This window comes from Rhinoderma darwinii, chromosome 10 (genome assembly GCF_050947455.1).
Source record: "Rhinoderma darwinii isolate aRhiDar2 chromosome 10, aRhiDar2.hap1, whole genome shotgun sequence".
NCBI classification, from domain to species: Eukaryota; Metazoa; Chordata; class Amphibia; order Anura; family Rhinodermatidae; genus Rhinoderma; species Rhinoderma darwinii.
The window spans coordinates 105,258,030-105,278,178 of NC_134696.1; the positions used below are offsets into that span (position 1 = coordinate 105,258,030).

The 20,149-nt window shown below is 40.0% G+C and overlaps 1 protein-coding gene and 1 long non-coding RNA gene across 9 annotated transcripts in view; one reads left to right on the forward strand and one right to left on the reverse strand.

The window, feature by feature from the left end:
• The window catches only part of LOC142662344 (uncharacterized), a 528,950-nt gene that overhangs the window by 364,976 nt on the left and 143,825 nt on the right, over positions 1 to 20,149 (forward strand). The gene's annotated exons all lie outside the window — the stretch shown is intronic.
• On the reverse strand, positions 8,645 to 16,673 carry KLHDC7A (kelch domain containing 7A). Its single transcript, XM_075840554.1, has one exon. The coding sequence runs from the start codon at positions 16,503 to 16,505 to the stop codon at positions 14,325 to 14,327; it is 2,181 nt and encodes a 726-aa protein (XP_075696669.1). The 5' UTR covers positions 16,506 to 16,673; the 3' UTR covers positions 8,645 to 14,324.

Below are 20,149 nucleotides of genomic sequence, written 5' to 3' on the forward strand. Positions count from 1 at the left end.
CTACTATAATACTGCCTCCTATATACAAGAATATAACTACTACAATACTGCCCCTATATACAAGAATATAACTACTATAATACTGCCCCTATATACAAGAATATAACTACTATAATACTGCTCCTATATACAAGAATATAACTACTATAATATTGCCCCCTATATACAAGAATATAACTACTATAATACTGCTCCTATATACAAGAATATAACTGCTATAATACTGCTCCTATATAGAAAGAATATAACTACTATAATACTGCCTCCTATATACAAGAATATAACTACTATAATACTGCTCCTATATACAAGAATATAACTACTATAATACTGCTCCTATATACAGGAATATAACTACTATAATACTGCTCCTATATACAAGAATATAACTACTATAATACTGCGCCCTATATACAAGAATACAACTACTATAATACTGCCCCCTATATACAAGAATATAACTACTATAATACTGCCCCTATATACAAGAATATACCTACTATAATACTGCCCCCTATATACAAGAATATAACTACTATAATACTGCCTCCTATATACAAGAATATAACTACTATAATACTGCTCCTATATACAAGAATATAACTACTATAATACTGCTCCTATATACAAGAATATAACTACTATAATACTGCCCCCTATATACAAGAATATAACTACTATAATACTGCCTCCTATATACAAGAATATAACTACTATAATACTGCCCCTATATACAAGAATATAACTACTATAATACTGCTCCTATATACAAGAATATAACTACTATAATACTGCCTCCTATATACAAGAATATAACTACTACAATACTGCCCCTATATACAAGAATATAACTACTATAATACTGCCCCTATATACAAGAATATAACTACTATAATACTGCTCCTATATACAAGAATATAACTACTATAATACTGCCTCCTATATACAAGAATATAACTACTATAATACTGCCCCTATATACAAGAATATACCTACTATAATACTGCCCCCTATATACAAGAATATAACTACTATAATACTGCCTCCTATATACAAGAATATAACTACTATAATACTGCTCCTATATACAAGAATATAACTACTATAATACTGCTCCTATATACAAGAATATAACTACTATAATACTGCCCCCTATATACAAGAATATAACTACTATAATACTGCTCCTATATACAAGAATATAACTACTATAATACTGCTCCTATATACAAGAATATAACTACTATAATACTGCCTCCTATATACAAGAATATAACTACTACAATACTGCCCCTATATACAAGAATATAACTACTATAATACTGCTCCTATATACAAGAATATAACTACTATAATACTGCTCCTATATACAAGAATATAACTACTATAATACTGCCTCCTATATACAAGAATATAACTACTACAATACTGCCCCTATATACAAGAATATAACTACTATAATACTGCCCCTATATACAAGAATATAACTACTATAATACTGCTCCTATATACAAGAATATAACTACTATAATACTGCCTCCTATATACAAGAATATAACTACTATAATACTGCCCCTATATACAAGAATATACCTACTATAATACTGCCCCCTATATACAAGAATATAACTACTATAATACTGCCTCCTATATACAAGAATATAACTACTATAATACTGCTCCTATATACAAGAATATAACTACTATAATACTGCTCCTATATACAAGAATATAACTACTATAATACTGCCCCCTATATACAAGAATATAACTACTATAATACTGCTCCTATATACAAGAATATAACTACTATAATACTGCTCCTATATACAAGAATATAACTACTATAATACTGCCTCCTATATACAAGAATATAACTACTACAATACTGCCCCTATATACAAGAATATAACTACTATAATACTGCCCCTATATACAAGAATATAACTACTATAATACTGCTCCTATATACAAGAATATAACTACTATAATATTGCCCCCTATATACAAGAATATAACTACTATAATACTGCTCCTATATACAAGAATATAACTGCTATAATACTGCTCCTATATAGAAAGAATATAACTACTATAATACTGCCTCCTATATACAAGAATATAACTACTATAATACTGCTCCTATATACAAGAATATAACTACTATAATACTGCCTCCTATATACAAGAATATAACTACTATAATACTGCTCCTATATACAGGAATATAACTACTATAATACTGCTCCTATATACAAGAATATAACTACTATAATACTGCGCCCTATATACAAGAATACAACTACTATAATACTGCCCCCTATATACAAGAATATAACTACTATAATACTGCCCCTATATACAAGAATATACCTACTATAATACTGCCCCCTATATACAAGAATATAACTACTATAATACTGCCTCCTATATACAAGAATATAACTACTATAATACTGCTCCTATATACAAGAATATAACTACTATAATACTGCTCCTATATACAAGAATATAACTACTATAATACTGCCCCCTATATACAAGAATATAACTACTATAATACTGCTCCTATATACAAGAATATAACTACTATAATACTGCTCCTATATACAAGAATATAACTACTATAATACTGCCTCCTATATACAAGAATATAACTACTACAATACTGCCCCTATATACAAGAATATAACTACTATAATACTGCCCCTATATACAAGAATATAACTACTATAATACTGCTCCTATATACAAGAATATAACTACTATAATATTGCCCCCTATATACAAGAATATAACTACTATAATACTGCTCCTATATACAAGAATATAACTGCTATAATACTGCTCCTATATAGAAAGAATATAACTACTATAATACTGCCTCCTATATACAAGAATATAACTACTATAATACTGCTCCTATATACAAGAATATAACTACTATAATACTGCCTCCTATATACAAGAATATAACTACTATAATACTGCTCCTATATACAAGAATATAATTACTAATAGTTTATTTTTTTTAAATGATACCTCCAGCAGATGATTGAGGGTTTGCTCGTTCATCTGCTGATCGCTGCCCTGTTTACCCAGGGCAATTATCGGCAATGGGCGTTCTATGAATGCTCATCTGTCCGATAATCGCCCAATATAAAACCCCCTTTACTCAATATGACATCCTGTTACAGGTTCTTTGGTGTCACTTTATGTTGAGATCTTCATCCAGATTTACTAAGAGTTTAGGACTGACATTGTAGATTACGTAAACGGGGGTCTTGTGTGAATCTACAATGTGAAGTTCTCTGTGTGTAATATTGTGGTGTGTTGCAATATGCTATATGCACAATATATTATGTCAGTGAATGTTCCTGCACCAAAACTTAAACCTTATTTACTGAGCCTGGAATTGGAGGAAACTATGGAGAATGAACAGTAAGTAGATTGCATCTAAAGGACGGGTGTCGCGAAAAACAAATTTTTTATATCAATTTGCTTTTAGTGTTTTATTTAAAAAAAAATTATTTATGTGTGTGTTTCTGTTTTACTTTTTTTTTTATTTTCTAACTTTTTCTTCTCTATGGGGGCTGCCATTTTTTTTTCATGTCTGTATGTGTCGATTAACGACACATACTGAGATGGAATACGGCACATACAACCCCATAGAGAATGCAAACGGGAGCCGCTCCCACACAGTCCAAATGGAAGGTCTTCGGCCGAGCGACATCCGGCGCCATTTTCTTGTGGACCGGAAGCCGCGGCCGGACAATAAGATTACTACTTCCGGTCGCGGCTTCCGGACATGTGTTCTGAAGCAAGCACTAGGAGCGGAGGGAGCAGACGGAGCGTACGGACCAGAGGGAGCGTCGGCGGCAGGAGCAGGTAAGTTATTTCTGTGTGTGTACGTGTTTTAGTGTGTGATTACCACTGTATGTAAGCCTACTACACTGAGTATTCGCTCAAATAATGGCGACACACAGTGTAGGAGGTTTGAACATTCAATCCCCTCCTTTCTCCTGGCACTAGGAGGGGGGATTGTTTGAGGACGCTACAGCGAGTGTGTCTTCTCAAATTTTGCAGCATAAAGCAATGTGGTTGCTTTACCACATGCCAATGCTGCAATTTTGGGAATTGCTCCCTCTAGTGACCAGCACAGGGAAATGTTATAAATTAGAATCTAACTTCTAATATTTCCCTACTCGTAAAAAAATTAGAACAATGTTTAATCATTTATACACTAACTGTTTAACTAAAAAAATTAAAGAAAAATTTTCTAGCGACACATATCCTTTAAAGGAAACGTGTGTGAATAACTTCTTTTGTTGTTTAATACATTACAATCTATAATTTCCATTTAGTCATTTAGCTCTGTAGTGGTGGACTGACGTGCTCAGAATCAAATTTAATTGCCTAACTTGTTGGGGTATAAGTAAGATGCTGTCTCTTTAAGAAAATGAGAGGAATCTGTGGGATGTGCATCTCAACATTGTCTATTGTAAATTGTATTTTTTTAATTTGAATTTTATTTACCGAACATTTACTTAATTGTTTACCTTGTCTTGTAAATACTCAGCTGGACTGCCCCGACACTCGGCCTCTGTGTAGGTGCATAGCCCAAGGTTGCACATTATACAAGTTCTGTATTGTAAATGTTATATTCATATGTGTCATCCACAATACACAAGTCCATGTTTTTCTCTTCATGTATTGTACATGACCTAAAATGCACAGTACCACTTCTCTCTTGCATGTTATTATTGAATAAATCCCTGTATCCAACAGAGTTTACCATTTCCTAACCACCGACAGACTCCGCATCAGGTCAAACTGTGTCATTATTACTATGGTGAATGGCTCAGTGACCCTGTCCTGGTGGTGTTTATTGGGCATACGTCTATTGTGTTAGGGCCCCTTTACATTGGCCAATTATCGGGCAAACAAGCGTTTAGAGAAAGCTCGTTCCCGATCATTGCCCTGTGTAAACAGGGCAACTACTAGCCAATGAACGAGCAAACGTGCTTTCCCCGGCTGATTGTATAATTTTAAATGGCAAAAATATTACCATTGTCGGCAGAACATCTCCCTGGGTAAACAGATGTAATGTACGTGGCTGCGGGCTGTCAGCAAAAACCTCCCCCTGACAGCCGCAGCCACGAGTCGGCAAGCGATGGCCCCAGCCTGCTCCTCAAGAGACGCCAGTGCTCGCGTCCACTCACCTCTGCCAGATCCCGTAGGGTGCGCGCGCACGCTCGTGCCCGCTCTTAAAGGTGCAGCGCGGGCACCGGACCTCATGGATGAACTTTGACCCGTGAGTACCCTGGACTATAAGAGGGGTCCAGCCCCCTAGTTCTATGCCTGAGCGTTGTTGTGTTCCCTAATTTGTCTATGTGATGGCCTCCTAGTGTGTTTCCTGTTCCAATCCCTGTTCCAGTCCCTGCCCCTGTAGTTTCCAGTTCCTGTTCTTAGCAATCCATACCTTCCCGGTCTAGCACTGTGCTGTGCCAAAGTCGTGCCGTGCTGCATCCACGTCTGACCTGCTTCACCTCGCCTGACATCTGCCTGCTACCTAAGTCCCAGCCGAGCCTGCCCTGCTGCTGTCTGAGCTGCCACAGGTACCTATAGAACTATAGACATTCACCTGCTCCCTGTTGGCCAGTTGTCTTACCGCCAAGGCGGTACGGCCCAGTGGGTCCAGAGACCCTTCGTGACAACAGACATGATACAAATGTATGGGCACGAGTGATCGGAGTAACGAGTGCTCGCCCCCATTCTAGCTTTTTGCGAAAGGAGGAAACGAGTGCCGATCAACGAGCTGTCTTGTTGATCGGCGCTCGTTTACACGGGCCGTGTAAGAGTACCCTTAGTATTTGCAGGGTTACACTAGCACCTACCTTGTCTGGTGCAATTTTATACTCACCTTAATTGTGCTTTTCTGCCTTTGGGGGATTGGGGAGGGGACAGACAATGGCCCTCGCCTAAGCAAAGACCACTCATATTATAAATAATAACAATAAGAGAGTTCTTCAGGGTAATGGTATCCAATTTTAGCATTATATTTTTGACTGCCTTCTCTAATTTACTGTTAGATGGTATATCATTTTCTTTGACCATTTAACAAACCAGAATGTTTGAAAATCCAGCACCCGGCAGGAGCCATTTTTCTCTCATGACAGGGATAGAGAATAAAAAAGAAAGACACAGAGTTCTCCTTTTAGATGATACCGTATATTCAAAGACAGATGGTACTAGCAGTTTATGAAAACACACTCCCCTTCTGTGGTTTTGCTAGAAGGTTGGCACAACTCGATCATCTAACGTGTGGAGATATTGTGCTCCATACATAGGGAGTCTGCTGGCCTTCGGAGTGGACACCGGTGGCTAAATAATCAGCGGGATCCAATGTAGGAAAACAATCCAAAGAAACTTAAAAAAAGGGATCACTCCTTGCTGAAGGCGCTCCCTGATGAAGACCTAAGTACTAGGTCGAAACGCGTAGCTTCCAGAATCACATATGGAGACATATGCTGTTTTAATACACGTCTTTTTTAAGGAATAAAGCTATTTTATACTTCACTCACTGAGAGACCTTTCCGTTACTGGGGACGCGGCCGACTTTCAACACTTGTGCAGGAGTGTTTTCAGCAAGGAGTGATCCCTTTTTTTAAGCTTCTTTGGAAATTTTTCTCTCATGGATTTGTACTGTAGGTTTCTTTTCAGTTGTATTATGTATTATATTGGGGTTTTATGTGTTCTGGTTATGAGTTGTTTACTGGTTGAAGTCTACACATTCCTCTGCTGTTGTACAAAGGAGAAGGTCTTCTATCTGTCCTCCATATTTCCTTTATCTTTGATCTACGTCCTCTGTTACATTTAGTGTCATTTACGTCTTATCAGCGAGTAGTAAAGATAAAGTCACATTTAAAGCTATATTTACCGTCATTCCGGGGATGTTTGTACACTACTCGTATATTCAATGCTTTCATACGAGTTTCTCACAGTCATGGAATGTCAACGTATGTGTGGTTATTTACAAGGCATATACTTTTTACCAGGACTCTTGTAATCTGCACTCCACCTTGTCCTGTAAATACAGGGGCACGTCATCGATATACCTGTCTAATTCTTATTAGGTCTATGGGGCTCATGGCTTGTATATAAAGAATGTGTGGTCTTATCTTACAATTGTTTCAATATTTGTGGACACTTGTTCTTAAAGATCCCACTAATAAATTGATGGCATAAATGGCTTCTTAGGTCTTTAGTTCTTTCAAGCACCAGTTTTGTTCTCCAAAACTGTTCTCTTGTTGTAAATTAAAACAGGAAATTGTTACTGTATTCAGCCATTCTGGATTATAAATAAATGACTGTGGTCAACAAATAGCTTTCTTGTATACAAATATATAGTTACCTGCTCTGTCCTCCATCCATGGTTGTCATATTTGTATATTAAACTCCCAACCCTGTGCTTACTTAGATTAGTACCAAAATGCATTGCTCTGTTATATTGAGGTAGGAGGTACCACATGACAGCCCACATGCTTGTTTATATTGAGGCAGCAGGAACAACATGACAGTCCACAGGCTTCCAGACAGCTACAAATTTAGACTTCTCTCCTTAGGGTTTCAACATATTTAATTGGAGGCAGCAGACAGGCAGAGAACCGCTATAATAATATGACCGGAAAAAGGTTGTTTTTTTTCGCTAGATAGATATAAAATAGATTGTTAAATAGATGTGACCGAGAAATATGAGATATATAGATAGATAGATAGATAGATAGATATGAGATAGATAGATAGATAGATATGAGATAGATAGATAGATAGATAGATAGATAGATAGATAGATAGATAGATATGAGATAGATAGATATGAGATTGATAAATATTAGAGAGATAGTGTACTGTCGGGGTAGGGAGACAGACAGGTGAGCCCTAATCTACCCGCCACTCAGTCCCTGCCTACTTGCACGGCCCGTCCTAGGCGACGGCGTACAACTGGGCGACGGTCCCTACGCTCAATAAGTGCACGACAGACAAACAGACAAGGGTACACAGAAGCTAAGGGAAATGGGCTCACGGCAACACCGTGAGCAACAAGAGTAGTGAACGAGCCGAGTCAAACCAGGAGTGTACGAGGTACCAAATGCAGAGCAGGAGCGTAGTCAGTAAAGCCAGGGTCGATATGAAGCAGAGGTCAATAGTAGTAGCAGGAGCAGCAGAGCCAGGAAACAAGAAAGAATCACAGGCAGAGACAAGCACAAAATGACGGTATAAATAGACCGAGGGCGGGAGCTAGAACCGTCTGGCCAGGCTGTGATAGGTTCTCCCACTCCTAAGCCTACCAGCCTGAGTGGTAGCAGATCGAGTCACTCTATCAGACCTAGGAGCAGGTGCAGACTGATTAACCACGGGCGTCGACACAGAAGCTGTGTCTGGCAGATCCTTTACAGATAGATAGATATGAGATAGATAGATAGATAGATAGATAGATAGATAGATAGATAGATAGATAGATAGATATGAGATAGATAGATAGATAGATAGATAGATAGATAGATAGATAGATAGAAGGCACAGCTCTGCAAGAAACTAAACAAAGCAGTGGAGATCCAATATAAAATACCACGAGTCCTGATGAGTTTTACAAATCTATTTATTTCTATAATTCATAAGAAAAATAAAATGTCTCTTTCGTATCTGCAATAATTTAAAGTCAGTGCTGATTGTAACTCAGAATTTATTTGGAATCTTCATTTGCATATAGTAAAACAAAGTGATTTATATCTGATTAACTGAGCGGCTTATGAATCTTTTCTACGGTTCTAATTTGCAGACTTAGTTGAAGCATTTGAAAAGATCAGCAGTATAATATCGAGGCTTTTATAATGTGCGTGACCATTGTGCGGATGCTGCAGTGATTTTTGGAGGTTTACCCATTATTGGTGAGGTTACAATTCCTTTCTGGGGAGGATTAGTGATGTCATCGCACAGGCTTGGTGATGTCACTTAACATACGACACTCACATGATTGAAGTCATCTCCACTGATAGCTCTGCATGGGGGACGTTGGGCCCCTGATCATCACCCAAATGTTCAGTCTGACCCTAGTTTGTGTTTGTATTTTGTGAATCTGTGACTGGCTGATGCAATGTATAAAGATGGCAGTTCATAAATCAGAATATAGTTGCGACCTCATGGATTATCTCCTTGGACGACCCTCTACCATTGGTATATTCGTGCATATGGTGGTAATAGGAGGGTGTCTTCATCTATTTACCAGGACAGAAAGCTGCTACAAAAAACATCTCTTACTCTATAGGATCTAGTATTCCACAGAAAACATTAAGAAATGAGCATTAGGCTTTATATACGCCAGGGTCCCGTTTCGTCTGAGCTTTCCGTCTGAACAGGACCCTGACTGACGGATCCCTGATTTCAATGGTGACGGATCCGGCCCCTATGGTTTACATTTGTCTCAGTTGTGCAAGGGTTCCGTCGTTTTGCCAGAATGAATAGCGTAGGAACAGGGACCCTGACGCAGATGTGAACAAAGCCTTACTCTGCCTTCCCTGTGTCAACAACAGACCCACAATCAGCAGTCACCAAAGTGGACAATCCCTCTAATACATCCTGGAGATATCAAAATACATCATTTTCCTGATTACTGTAACTGACGCGTTTCATCATCTCGCTGATAATGTCTGACAGACTGTCAATTGTACCGATTATGTCAGAATCTGTCGTCACAAAGCAGGTTTGTGTCTGTCCGATGAGATTCTATGTCATTAGTCACAGGCTTTATCAGTCTTAACCCCTTCCCTCAGCATGCATTCTGTCCCTAATGACCAAGCGATTTTTTTTTATAGTCACATTGAACTATAACTTTTTAGTTTTTTTGTCGACATTGTACTTTTTAATGAAACCGTTTTGGGGTACATGTAATTTTTTTCTTAACTTTTTTTTTGGGGGGGGGGGGATAGAAAAAAACCTGAAATTCCACCATTATTCTATGCATTTTAAATTCACGGCGTTCACAGTGTGGCGTAAATAACAGGTCACCTTTATTCTATGGGTCGGTACGATTACGACGATACCAAATATGTTTTGGTTCTTTATGTTTATCGACTTTTGCACAATAAAAATTATTTTGAACTAAAATTATTTGTTTTTGCATCGTCGCTTTCCAAGAGCCGTAACTTTTTTATTTTTCCATCAATGTAGTGATTATGCGGGCTTATTTTTTGCGGGATGAGCCGTAGTTTTCATTGATATACTTTTGAGTACATGGGACTTATTGATTAACTTTTTATTATGACTCTTTCGGGGGACAATGGAAAAAAAAAGCAATTTCGCTATTTATTTTTTTGCGGGTGACATGTTAACTTTATTGTTTGGGTCATTACGGTCACAGCGATACCATATATGTGTATTTATATTTAATTTTTTACACTTATACTAAATAGATTTTGTTTTGTTTTTACTGTAATCTTTATTAATACATTTTATTTAACATTAGTTACTTATTTTTGCAGTCCCACTAGGGGACTTCGCTATGCGATCTTTAGATCGCAGATATAAAGCATTACTGCCTGTCAATATAAAACTGACAGGCATCTAATCGGACGTACCTCTAGCACGGCTTAATAGGCAAATACCCAGGGCAGGCCTGGGGGCCTTTATTTGGCCCCTGGCTGACATGGCACCCCATCGGAGGCCCGCAATTGCTTTGCGGACCACCGATGGGTGAGAGAGGGAGCTCTCTCCCTCTGTAAACGACTTACATATTGCGGTCGCTACTGACCGCAGCATTTAAGGGGTTAAACGGCTGCGAATGAAGTAAACTTTGATCACTACCGTTGGAGCAGGTGCCCGGCTGTCATTAGACAGCTGACCACTCATTCCAGCCTGCACGGGACACCCCTGCAGGACTTAGACTCGGCCTAGCCTAAGGCCCCTTAGTAAATGCTGTGAAAAGGCCTATTGGTGGTCACTAAGGGGTTAAATGGGACTGAACACTGATGGCCCATCCTCTTCCACCTGTGATGTGTGTGAAAGTTAGACATACATATACATGTTCAGTGTCTCTCTGCCACCCCTAGGGGCACCTGAACTGGAGAGACACAAGGGTGTGATGTCATATGTCTTCTTTCAACTGCACGGACTATGTAACTATAATATTCTACAGCCACAATAATGAGATCAATGGATCGTTTTACAATATTTCAGGAGGGGAAGTGGAATCTGTTACTCTGAAATGTTACCAGATTCTTATTACTGTTTGATGATATATCGAGGCTGCCTCCAGTTCTCACCATTTACCCAACACTCCCACAATGAACTTCTACCCCTAGCATTTGAACTGGGCGTTAGCAACCTAGTGCAGTTATTTATTGAGGTCCAATTGTAGATATTTTTATATGCCTGACGAAGACCTCGGTACGAGGTTGAAACGAGTTGCTCCTGTATTTTTTGCATGTAAGTGAATAAAACCCTAGTTTTTGAAAACCTACGGTGGATTTATCAAGATGTCTGCACGACTGCGCCCCACAAAGGAGTTCCTTTTTCTACATTTTCTACCAACGGACCATTTACCAATCCTTACCACTGCTTATCTATCTGCGCTTTAGATTCCTCTTCTCTATAGATCTACCATTTAAAAGGCCGGTACCCCCCCCCCCCCCACAACACACACACACAGTTGAGAACATACAAGAGTACAACATCATTACAAGAGGAGCAGCTGTTATCAGTTACAGATATTATGTAAATGTCTCTGGAGGTATTGAGCTATGTGACATAAATTAGAGATCACGAGGAGGAGGAGGAGGAGGTCTGGGACAAGGGAAATCCCTTTCTTCTTTACACCCCCAATAACCCAGATCTGTTCTCTCATAGAAGATGATCTCCCTCCCCCATTTTAACTGACCCATAGTAGAGGGGACACAGGTAGTGGGAAGTGTCTGTTACATAGTCCTATCTACTGGGAAATTACGGTGCTCCCAGAATCCTAACATAGAGTCCTGAATCTGGTGACATTAGTCCTTTAATATGCTAGAAAAAATATCCATGTAGGGCCTAAAATAGAGAATAAACATAGGGAATTAACTCTCTGCTATGAAATTGTTAGTGGGGTGACTCTCCATATTATAATGGATTGACTGCCTCACAATCATGACATATCTTATAGTCGGTGTCACTCCCCCATCATCATTACATGTTATAGTGAACCTCTGTCATGACATGCTATAGTGGGGTGAACCTCTGTCATGTCATGTTATAGTGGGGTGAACCTCTGTCATGACATGTTATAGTGAGGAGACCCCCTACCATGACATGCTATAGTGGGGTGAACCTCTGTCATGACATGTTATAGTGTGGTGAACCTCTGTCATGACATGTTATAGTGTGGTGAACCTCTGTCATGACATGTTATAGTGGGGTGAACTTCTGTCATGACTTGTTATAGTGAGGAGACCCCTACCATGACATGTTATAGTGGGGTGAACCCCTGTCATGACATGTTATAGTGGGGTGATCCTCTGTCATGTCATGTTATAGTGGGGTAAACCTCTGTCATGACATGTTATAGTGGGGTGAACCTCTGTCATAACATGTTATTGTGGGGTGAACCTCTGTCATGACATGTTATAGTGGGGTGAATCTCTGCTCTGTCATGACATGTTATAGTGGGGGTGAACCTCTGTCATGACATGTTATAGTGTGGTAAGTTTCTCTCAGGACACATTTTCTCAGTGAAACATCATATGAACTTTATTCCTGACGTCTATAACCCGGGAATCTCACAATAAGTAATGTGCCTTAGGGGTAGATGGACACTCTGCAGATTTTGCTGCCGAAATTTTTACAAATTAAAATCTTTTCCAGTCATGTGAATGAATCCACACGCCTGCTGTAGAAATAACCCCATCCAGATGAATGTTACTGATATTTAGTCACAGAAATTTCTACAGCAAAATCTGCCGTGTGTGAATTTACCTTAATTCACTTCATGAGAAATTATATATAGATGAATAATTGGGGGCTCCGTATAGATGATATATTCAGATGATAAACCAGAAAATGTCTGATCTCAGGTAGTTATTATTTATACTCTTGGCCCGAGGCCTCGCTCTATGCTCCTTTGGACTTAGCAATGCTTATTGTTAGCTTTATTGCTATGAAAAGGAATACCTACTAAAAAAAGACCCAAAAATATGTCACACCATGAATTGACCGCCGGCTACCAAAAACATTTGCAAACAGTGTAGACAGTACACACCCGATACACCTCAATTTTATCAGTAACATTTTTTCCTTGTTAGGCTATTGCTTAGTGGGTTTTCTGTTAGAATCTGATTAGTTTATTGCATTTATTTTATTTTAAGTTTTGTTTTTTTTACACAATTGTTTTCTATTTGTTTTTCCCTTAGTGCACTATAGGGATAACTGAGTGTTGTCACTTTAAGGGTCATATCATCTCATTACTGACAGTATTTGTACACACCATTTAAATAGCAAATACTCCTAATCTCTGTTTGCATATGACGTGGGGTGTTCAGGATATGCTCCTTGTTGCAGCGGCTGGTTACATGTTAACCCTATGGTCACTTTTAAAGCTCAGGCTTGGATTGTCCTCCTGGAATAGTGCAGATTAATTATTAGTAATTGTATTTCATAATATCCGTGCTTACAGAATCCGAAAGATCTCTATATATAGAAATGTCGGCATGATATATACATATATTCACATGCAGATTGTAGATTATATCGGTTCTATTACACTGTAACATAAATATGATAGATATTTTGGTGTAAGTGCTCCATCTTTTTAAACTTCCTTACTCGTCTAATGGGTTAATGCTGATTCCAAGACAAAATGACATAGACATAAAGTATGCATTTTACCCTAAAATCAAAAATGAAGAAATTCTCGTCTACAGGCTGCGCGTTACTGAGCAATGTGAAGTAATTACTGTGAATGTTGGTGTTTTTACCTGCTAGGCTTCTGGATTTATCGGTCTTATCCTGCCTTTATGAATACAGAATATATGTATTAAAAAAAAAAAGATTTCTATCTTGCAGAAAAGTCTTTAGTGCAATGTGATGAACTTGCTTGAAGCTGCAGTTTATAACGGTGCGTTTGTCAAGAGAATTGCAGTTGTAGACAATGAATAATTAACACATTCCTCCTTTTATATCCTGCACGTGGATTTAGCCTATGTCAAGATCAGACTGTTAACAAGTTTTCATTGACTTGTTCCCTACGTCTTGGGTATCCATAAAGCAGAAATCATTATACAGCTTTGTTGGCCTGTTCATTGTACGTCCTTGACTGGCAGAAGAAGGACAAGCGGGTAGAGAATGCCCTTTGGCAATGGTACAGTTTGTAAGTCCACGTCCACAAACCTGGGAGATACTTCATCTGCCAGAAAACGCAGGTGGAAGTTCCTGCTAATGCAATAGATGTTGTTATCAATAACCACACACTGGAATGGCGAGGGGTAGGGCATTGAATATGTTGCACATTCATACCATATCCTGGCTCGAATGTTACAGCGGTGGACACTTATCCCCATGCTGCGGTTCAGGTCAAAGCGGTAGAGGAAGTTGTTGGCTACTACGATCTCTGTTGTCCTGTCTTTGCTGCCGCTAATAAAACTGTTCTTCCAAATTTCCTCTCGACGATTATATCTTAGTAGCATGTATCGAATGGTTCCACCTGTCACATAGATCTCATCATCATACGCAGTCGCCATATGGGCCACCGCAAAGGTGTCATTTGGAAGCGGCGCTATGAAACTCCACCTGTTTTGGCGCGGGTCATACCTTTCAACGGTGTGAAGGCATTCCCCCCCAATTGCATAGAGGTGACCATCAAGAGCTACAAGTTTGCATTGAGGTCTTGCTTCTTTGAGGGAGGCCACTTCCTTCCAACTGTTTGTCAATGGGTTGTAGCAGAGGACGCGTTTGGACGGTTTCATTTGCCTCTCAAAGCCGTCAGAGCCAAGTACGATGAAAATGTAGTTGAACATAGTCGCCATTGAACTGCCTCTACTGACGGCTTCGCTCGGGATGTGAGATAATGCATGCCACTGGTCATTGTTGCTGTCGTAATAACTTAAACTGCTCTTGTTTTCAGGTGCATTAGTGGCTTGAGTGTCAATGTCCGCAACCACCACTAAACGCCTTCCCTTCATCCTGCCCTCAAGAATTAAGTCTCTCTCCGTGACGTTTAAACGCCCATAGATTTTTGGGTTCTGTAGAATTTGCAGGTAATCATCGCTCATTATTTTGTAGGCAGCCGCTATAAGGGCATCATGGTTATATTTCTTTGCCAAACACAAGACCTCATAACAGTTTCCCAAATCAGGATGAACATCGAGTGTGGTCTCTTCATCCATAGAGATGCGGTAGGTGTTTGGTTCTGATTGTACAACTGTAGCACTGTCCTGATCTCGCTGTTTGGAGAATGATGAGGATGCAGTGACAGAAGAAATGGTATTCCATTGGATTCCTTGAGTTTGTTTGTGGTCATCTTTTTTGTCTTCCTTCTCTTGGTTGTCTTTGAATACATTCTGGTTAAAGGATTGGCTGGTTTCTTCCCACGTTTTATCCTTTGTGTCATCATCATTTGTTGGTTCCCCTTGAGCGGTGAAGCTCATGTCCTCAATTTCAATTGATGGAAGTAAATCTGTAAGGGGTGTCTGTGGTCCATGAACCCCAGTATCAAGGTGAAGATCAACGTCATCTGTGACTGACTCAGGACTGGATACCACCATCTTCTCTGTTAGGCCCCTGGTTTTCCCCGTCTGTGTTGGGCCTCCGTCTGTGATGAGATTATCCTGCTTTGGTGTGGAGATGACTGGGTGAAGTTTCTCTTCTGTTTGATTCTGACTTTGTGGCAAGTGTTCAGGGTCCTGCCCCGAGGAACCATTTGCTGGCTCCGACTTTCCCTGCATTTCTCCACCTTCTGGATCCTGCCTGCAGTCCTGGCTCTGTGTTTTGTTGATGGTTTCCTCTCCATCGCACTCATCACTATGGCAAGCATTATCATCTCTAATTTGTCCATGGCTTTGCAGGAGATCTTCCTTGCCCGGTTGTTCTGCTTCTTCGCTCTTTAGACCACTTTGATCTTTGCAGGTGACATCACCAGTCAGTAATCCCTCTTGAGCCTCGAATTGATCTTGGTCAGCAAGTTTCTTATTTCTGCGATCTGTGACCGAGCTGTTCTTCAAGTTGTTGTGTACACACCTGTATCTCAGGTTACAAGTTTCATCATCAATGTAATCCTGTAGAGGGGTTTCCTTAGTAGGGTTCTTCTCTGTGCCACAGCCTGGGTCATGATTGCCATTTGGACCAGTGTTTTCTAGTTTTCGTAACTTATAGAATTTATAAGCGAGAGCCAATATGAAGACAGCAGTTGCTGAGAGCGCTACTTTCCCTATCAGCTGCATGTCCAACTGCCAGACTTTGCTCTCCCACACCGTGTTAATCATTGTTCTAGATCAAGTTAAAGCTCAAGAATGTCAGGAATCCATGTAATTACCTTTGCTGTTGAAAACCAGTTGGGTCTGCTCTAGAGAATAGTCCTCTGTTTCCCCTTCGCTACCTTGTATTCAGGGACAAGTGCGTTTAGACAGCCCGGAATCCTGCACCACAGGCTGGGCAGGACTGCAGCGCCATCTGCTCCACGCAGCTTTGCATATTTACGCGAAATAGGAAGGGCAGAACGCCAAACACCCGTGGAAACAATATAACAATGGGCTACTGTTTGCAAAGTAAACACAAGTCCTACATTTCCCTGTACAATTATATTACATGTCAAAACCCGGACTGACCAGTTTCCTTGCATGGAGCACTGTTGCCTATAACTCACCTTTGCTGCAATTTAGTCTATAGAGCTAGACTCCTAGGCCGACTCTGAAATCATATCCACTGCAGGGTCAGTGAAAAGTCTAGAACCACTCAAATATCTGGGGACTATTAGTGTCAGATTCATCATTCCTATTATGAATGAAACAGATGGGCTTACCTTTGGCGTACAGTATAGCAACTAATCCCACTGACTACAGGCGGCTGTCCAATTTTGGAACCTATTGTCTACGTGGAACAGAGGGACAGTCTGTATGCATCAGGCCCTTGATATTGTTGGGTGCCTGACTGCGGCATAATTTGCTTTAGAGGAAGGATTTACAAATTATGGGAACACAAATCTATCCCTATTAGTCACCATAGACACCAACATCTCCCAACACTGAACTGTGGCACAATAGCACCTAAGAACAGAGCTGTCAATCACGCTACAGTCACAGGCTGGTACGAGCTATCACCAACATGCGTGCCCATTGTATAGAGCTACTTTTACATAGTTAGTGCGGTTGAAAAAATACATATATTCATCAAGTTCAACCGAGGGATATGAGGAAGGGGAGAGATAAATAAAATTCTACACATTGACATAGGAGCTGATATTTTTTTGTTCTAGGAAATGATCTAAGCCTTTTTTGCAGCATCTCCTGTCCCTGCTGTGACGACTCATGCGGGCGGCTATTCCACAGATTCACCGTTCTCACAGTAAAGAACACTTCTTTTCTCCAGTCAGAGGGAGTGCCCCCTTGTCATTTAAGGGGGTTTTACGTGAAACAGATTTTCACTATATTTCTTGTATGGGCCATTCATATATTTATATAAATTAATCATGTCCCCCCTTAGTAGTCACTTTTCCAGGATAAATAGGTTTCATTCTTTTAATATTTCCTCATAACTTAGAACCCCCATGTCCCTTAATAGTTTAGTCTCTCTTCTTTGTATTTTTTCTCCTTTCTATGAACTGGAGCCCAGAACTGAACTGCATATTCTAGATGAGGCCTCACTAATGCTTTGTAAAGTGGTAATATTACATCCCTGTCCCGCGAGTCCAGGCCTCTTTTTAATACACGACAATATCCTGCTGGCCTTAGAAGCAGCTGATTGACACTGCATGTTGTTATTTAGTTTATGATCTACAAGTACACCCAGATCCTTCTCAACAAGTGACTCCCCCAGTGTAGCGCCCCCTAGGACATATAATACATGCAGATTATTACACCCAGATCCTTCTCAACAAGTGACTCTCCCGGTATTACTCCCTCTAGGACATATGATGCCTGCAGATTATTACACCCAGATCCTTCTCAACAAGTGAATCCTCCAGTGTAGCGCCCCCTAGGACATATAATACATGCAGATTATTACACCCAGATCCTTCTCAACAAGTGACTCCCCCAGTGTAGCTCCCCCTAGGACATATAGTGCTGCAGGTTTACATTTATCTACATTAAACCTTGTTTGCCAAGTCAATGCCCAAACACTTAGCGTGTCCAAGTCAGATAGACTGAACATTACTACATAGCTTGGTGTCATAGCTTGGTCAGAAATAGTGCTATTAATCCCATCCTCTATATCATTAATAAATAAGTTGAATAATAGAGTTCACTACCGTTGGCCCTGAGCACTTTGTAACATGTGCAGAAATGCAAATACGTCGTCTTTTCACAGCGGAGTGACTGCAAGTAGAAAAAAACAAACTAACGATAATAGAAAATGATCAAAAATTGACAATTAAAAAAATTCTTCATTGTGGTCATCGACTAGTGAACCCCCTATCTCTACCATTGAAGGTTCGATATTGATTCAAAACCCGATCCCATCCTTGTTCTATGCGACAATCTAATTTTAAACCTCTGCCACAACTTTATTTTTGACTGGCAGCATCTGGCGCCTCCACGTATTTAAATATACGAATCTGGATGCGGTCCCAGGGGCTGAGACGCATTTGCTGAAATAAATTATTTTAAAAGAGAACAAGGAGATGAAAGAAATAAATGAAGACAGCGGCGGAATTAAAAGATAATTGGAGACTACAGCGGGTTGTGTACACAGCATCCCTGCTTCTCTTTTGTCTTCTCTCGGATAAGTTTAGAACCCCCAATGTTTGCTGAAAGGGCGGATCACAATATCTCAAGCAAATACAAAGTGCGATATTTAAATAAACACCTTATTTCATCCGGGATTAACGCCTTATAGTGCGCGGCTCGCTATCGCTTGCCTCCTATACTTGCCGGAACCGACCGAATAGAAATCTCGCAGCAACGACTATTTACATGAAAGTCACACAAGTACAATGGATTAAACGGAGGGAAGTAAGACAGAGAGGCTGGCGACAAAACTGATGACAGGAACCTCCGCATTAGTACATGGAAGCTGGCACGTCTCACCATGCACGCCGCTCCAGTATTACATGAATTTCTTATTAAGAAATTCACGTGCCAACTAGTGCACAAATAGTACATGACAAGATGAGTTGTGATAGAGACGCTCGAATATGAATCCATAAGCTTGTCTTAAAAGTACAGTCACACCTAAAATCAATGTTTGTCTATAAAATCATTTACCGTAATTAAAAGAGCATTTGCTCTTAAAATCAAGTTGAGACGTCCTCTTCTATAAAGTCCTTATTTTATTCAGGGACCTTTGCTTTATCTTTTCCTCTTACATGGTCTCCTATGACCCACCCCTCTTTCCCCAGCCTCTGAATAAAATAGAAATCTGCTATGCAGAGTTACATATCCAGTCTTCACAACAATTCTGGTATGGCATTCATGCACCAGAAATCTCAGGATGAACAGTTGCTATAAGTCCTGCCTAGTTAGCGCACTCGATACTTTGCAGCAGTGTATAGAATTGTGGGAGGACACAGGAAAAACAGTAAGAATAATTTTATATATATACAGTCGAGTCCCATTATTATGAGCACCTCCTACTTTTGACGTCGGCAGCGCGTAGCCCATGAAGGCAGTGATGTGTCGTGGGCTGGGTGGGTAAATTATGTGTGCGATAGGCTGTCTGAATAAACATCAATCGTAAAAGGGGCGATTTATCAGAGTTGTAATAAGGGATGATTATTGGCTTTCGGGCCAGGGTGGCGGTATTTCTCACACAGCGCAGTTTGTGAACGGTTTGCGTGCTACTGTGGTGACAGTGTATCGTGAGTGGACAAATGGCACCATTGGGAATTACTGACGTAGAATCTGCGGAGCACCACGCGCCATTGATGTGAGAGGTGAACGTCGGCTACGAAGGTGCGTGAGGGCCGAACGAC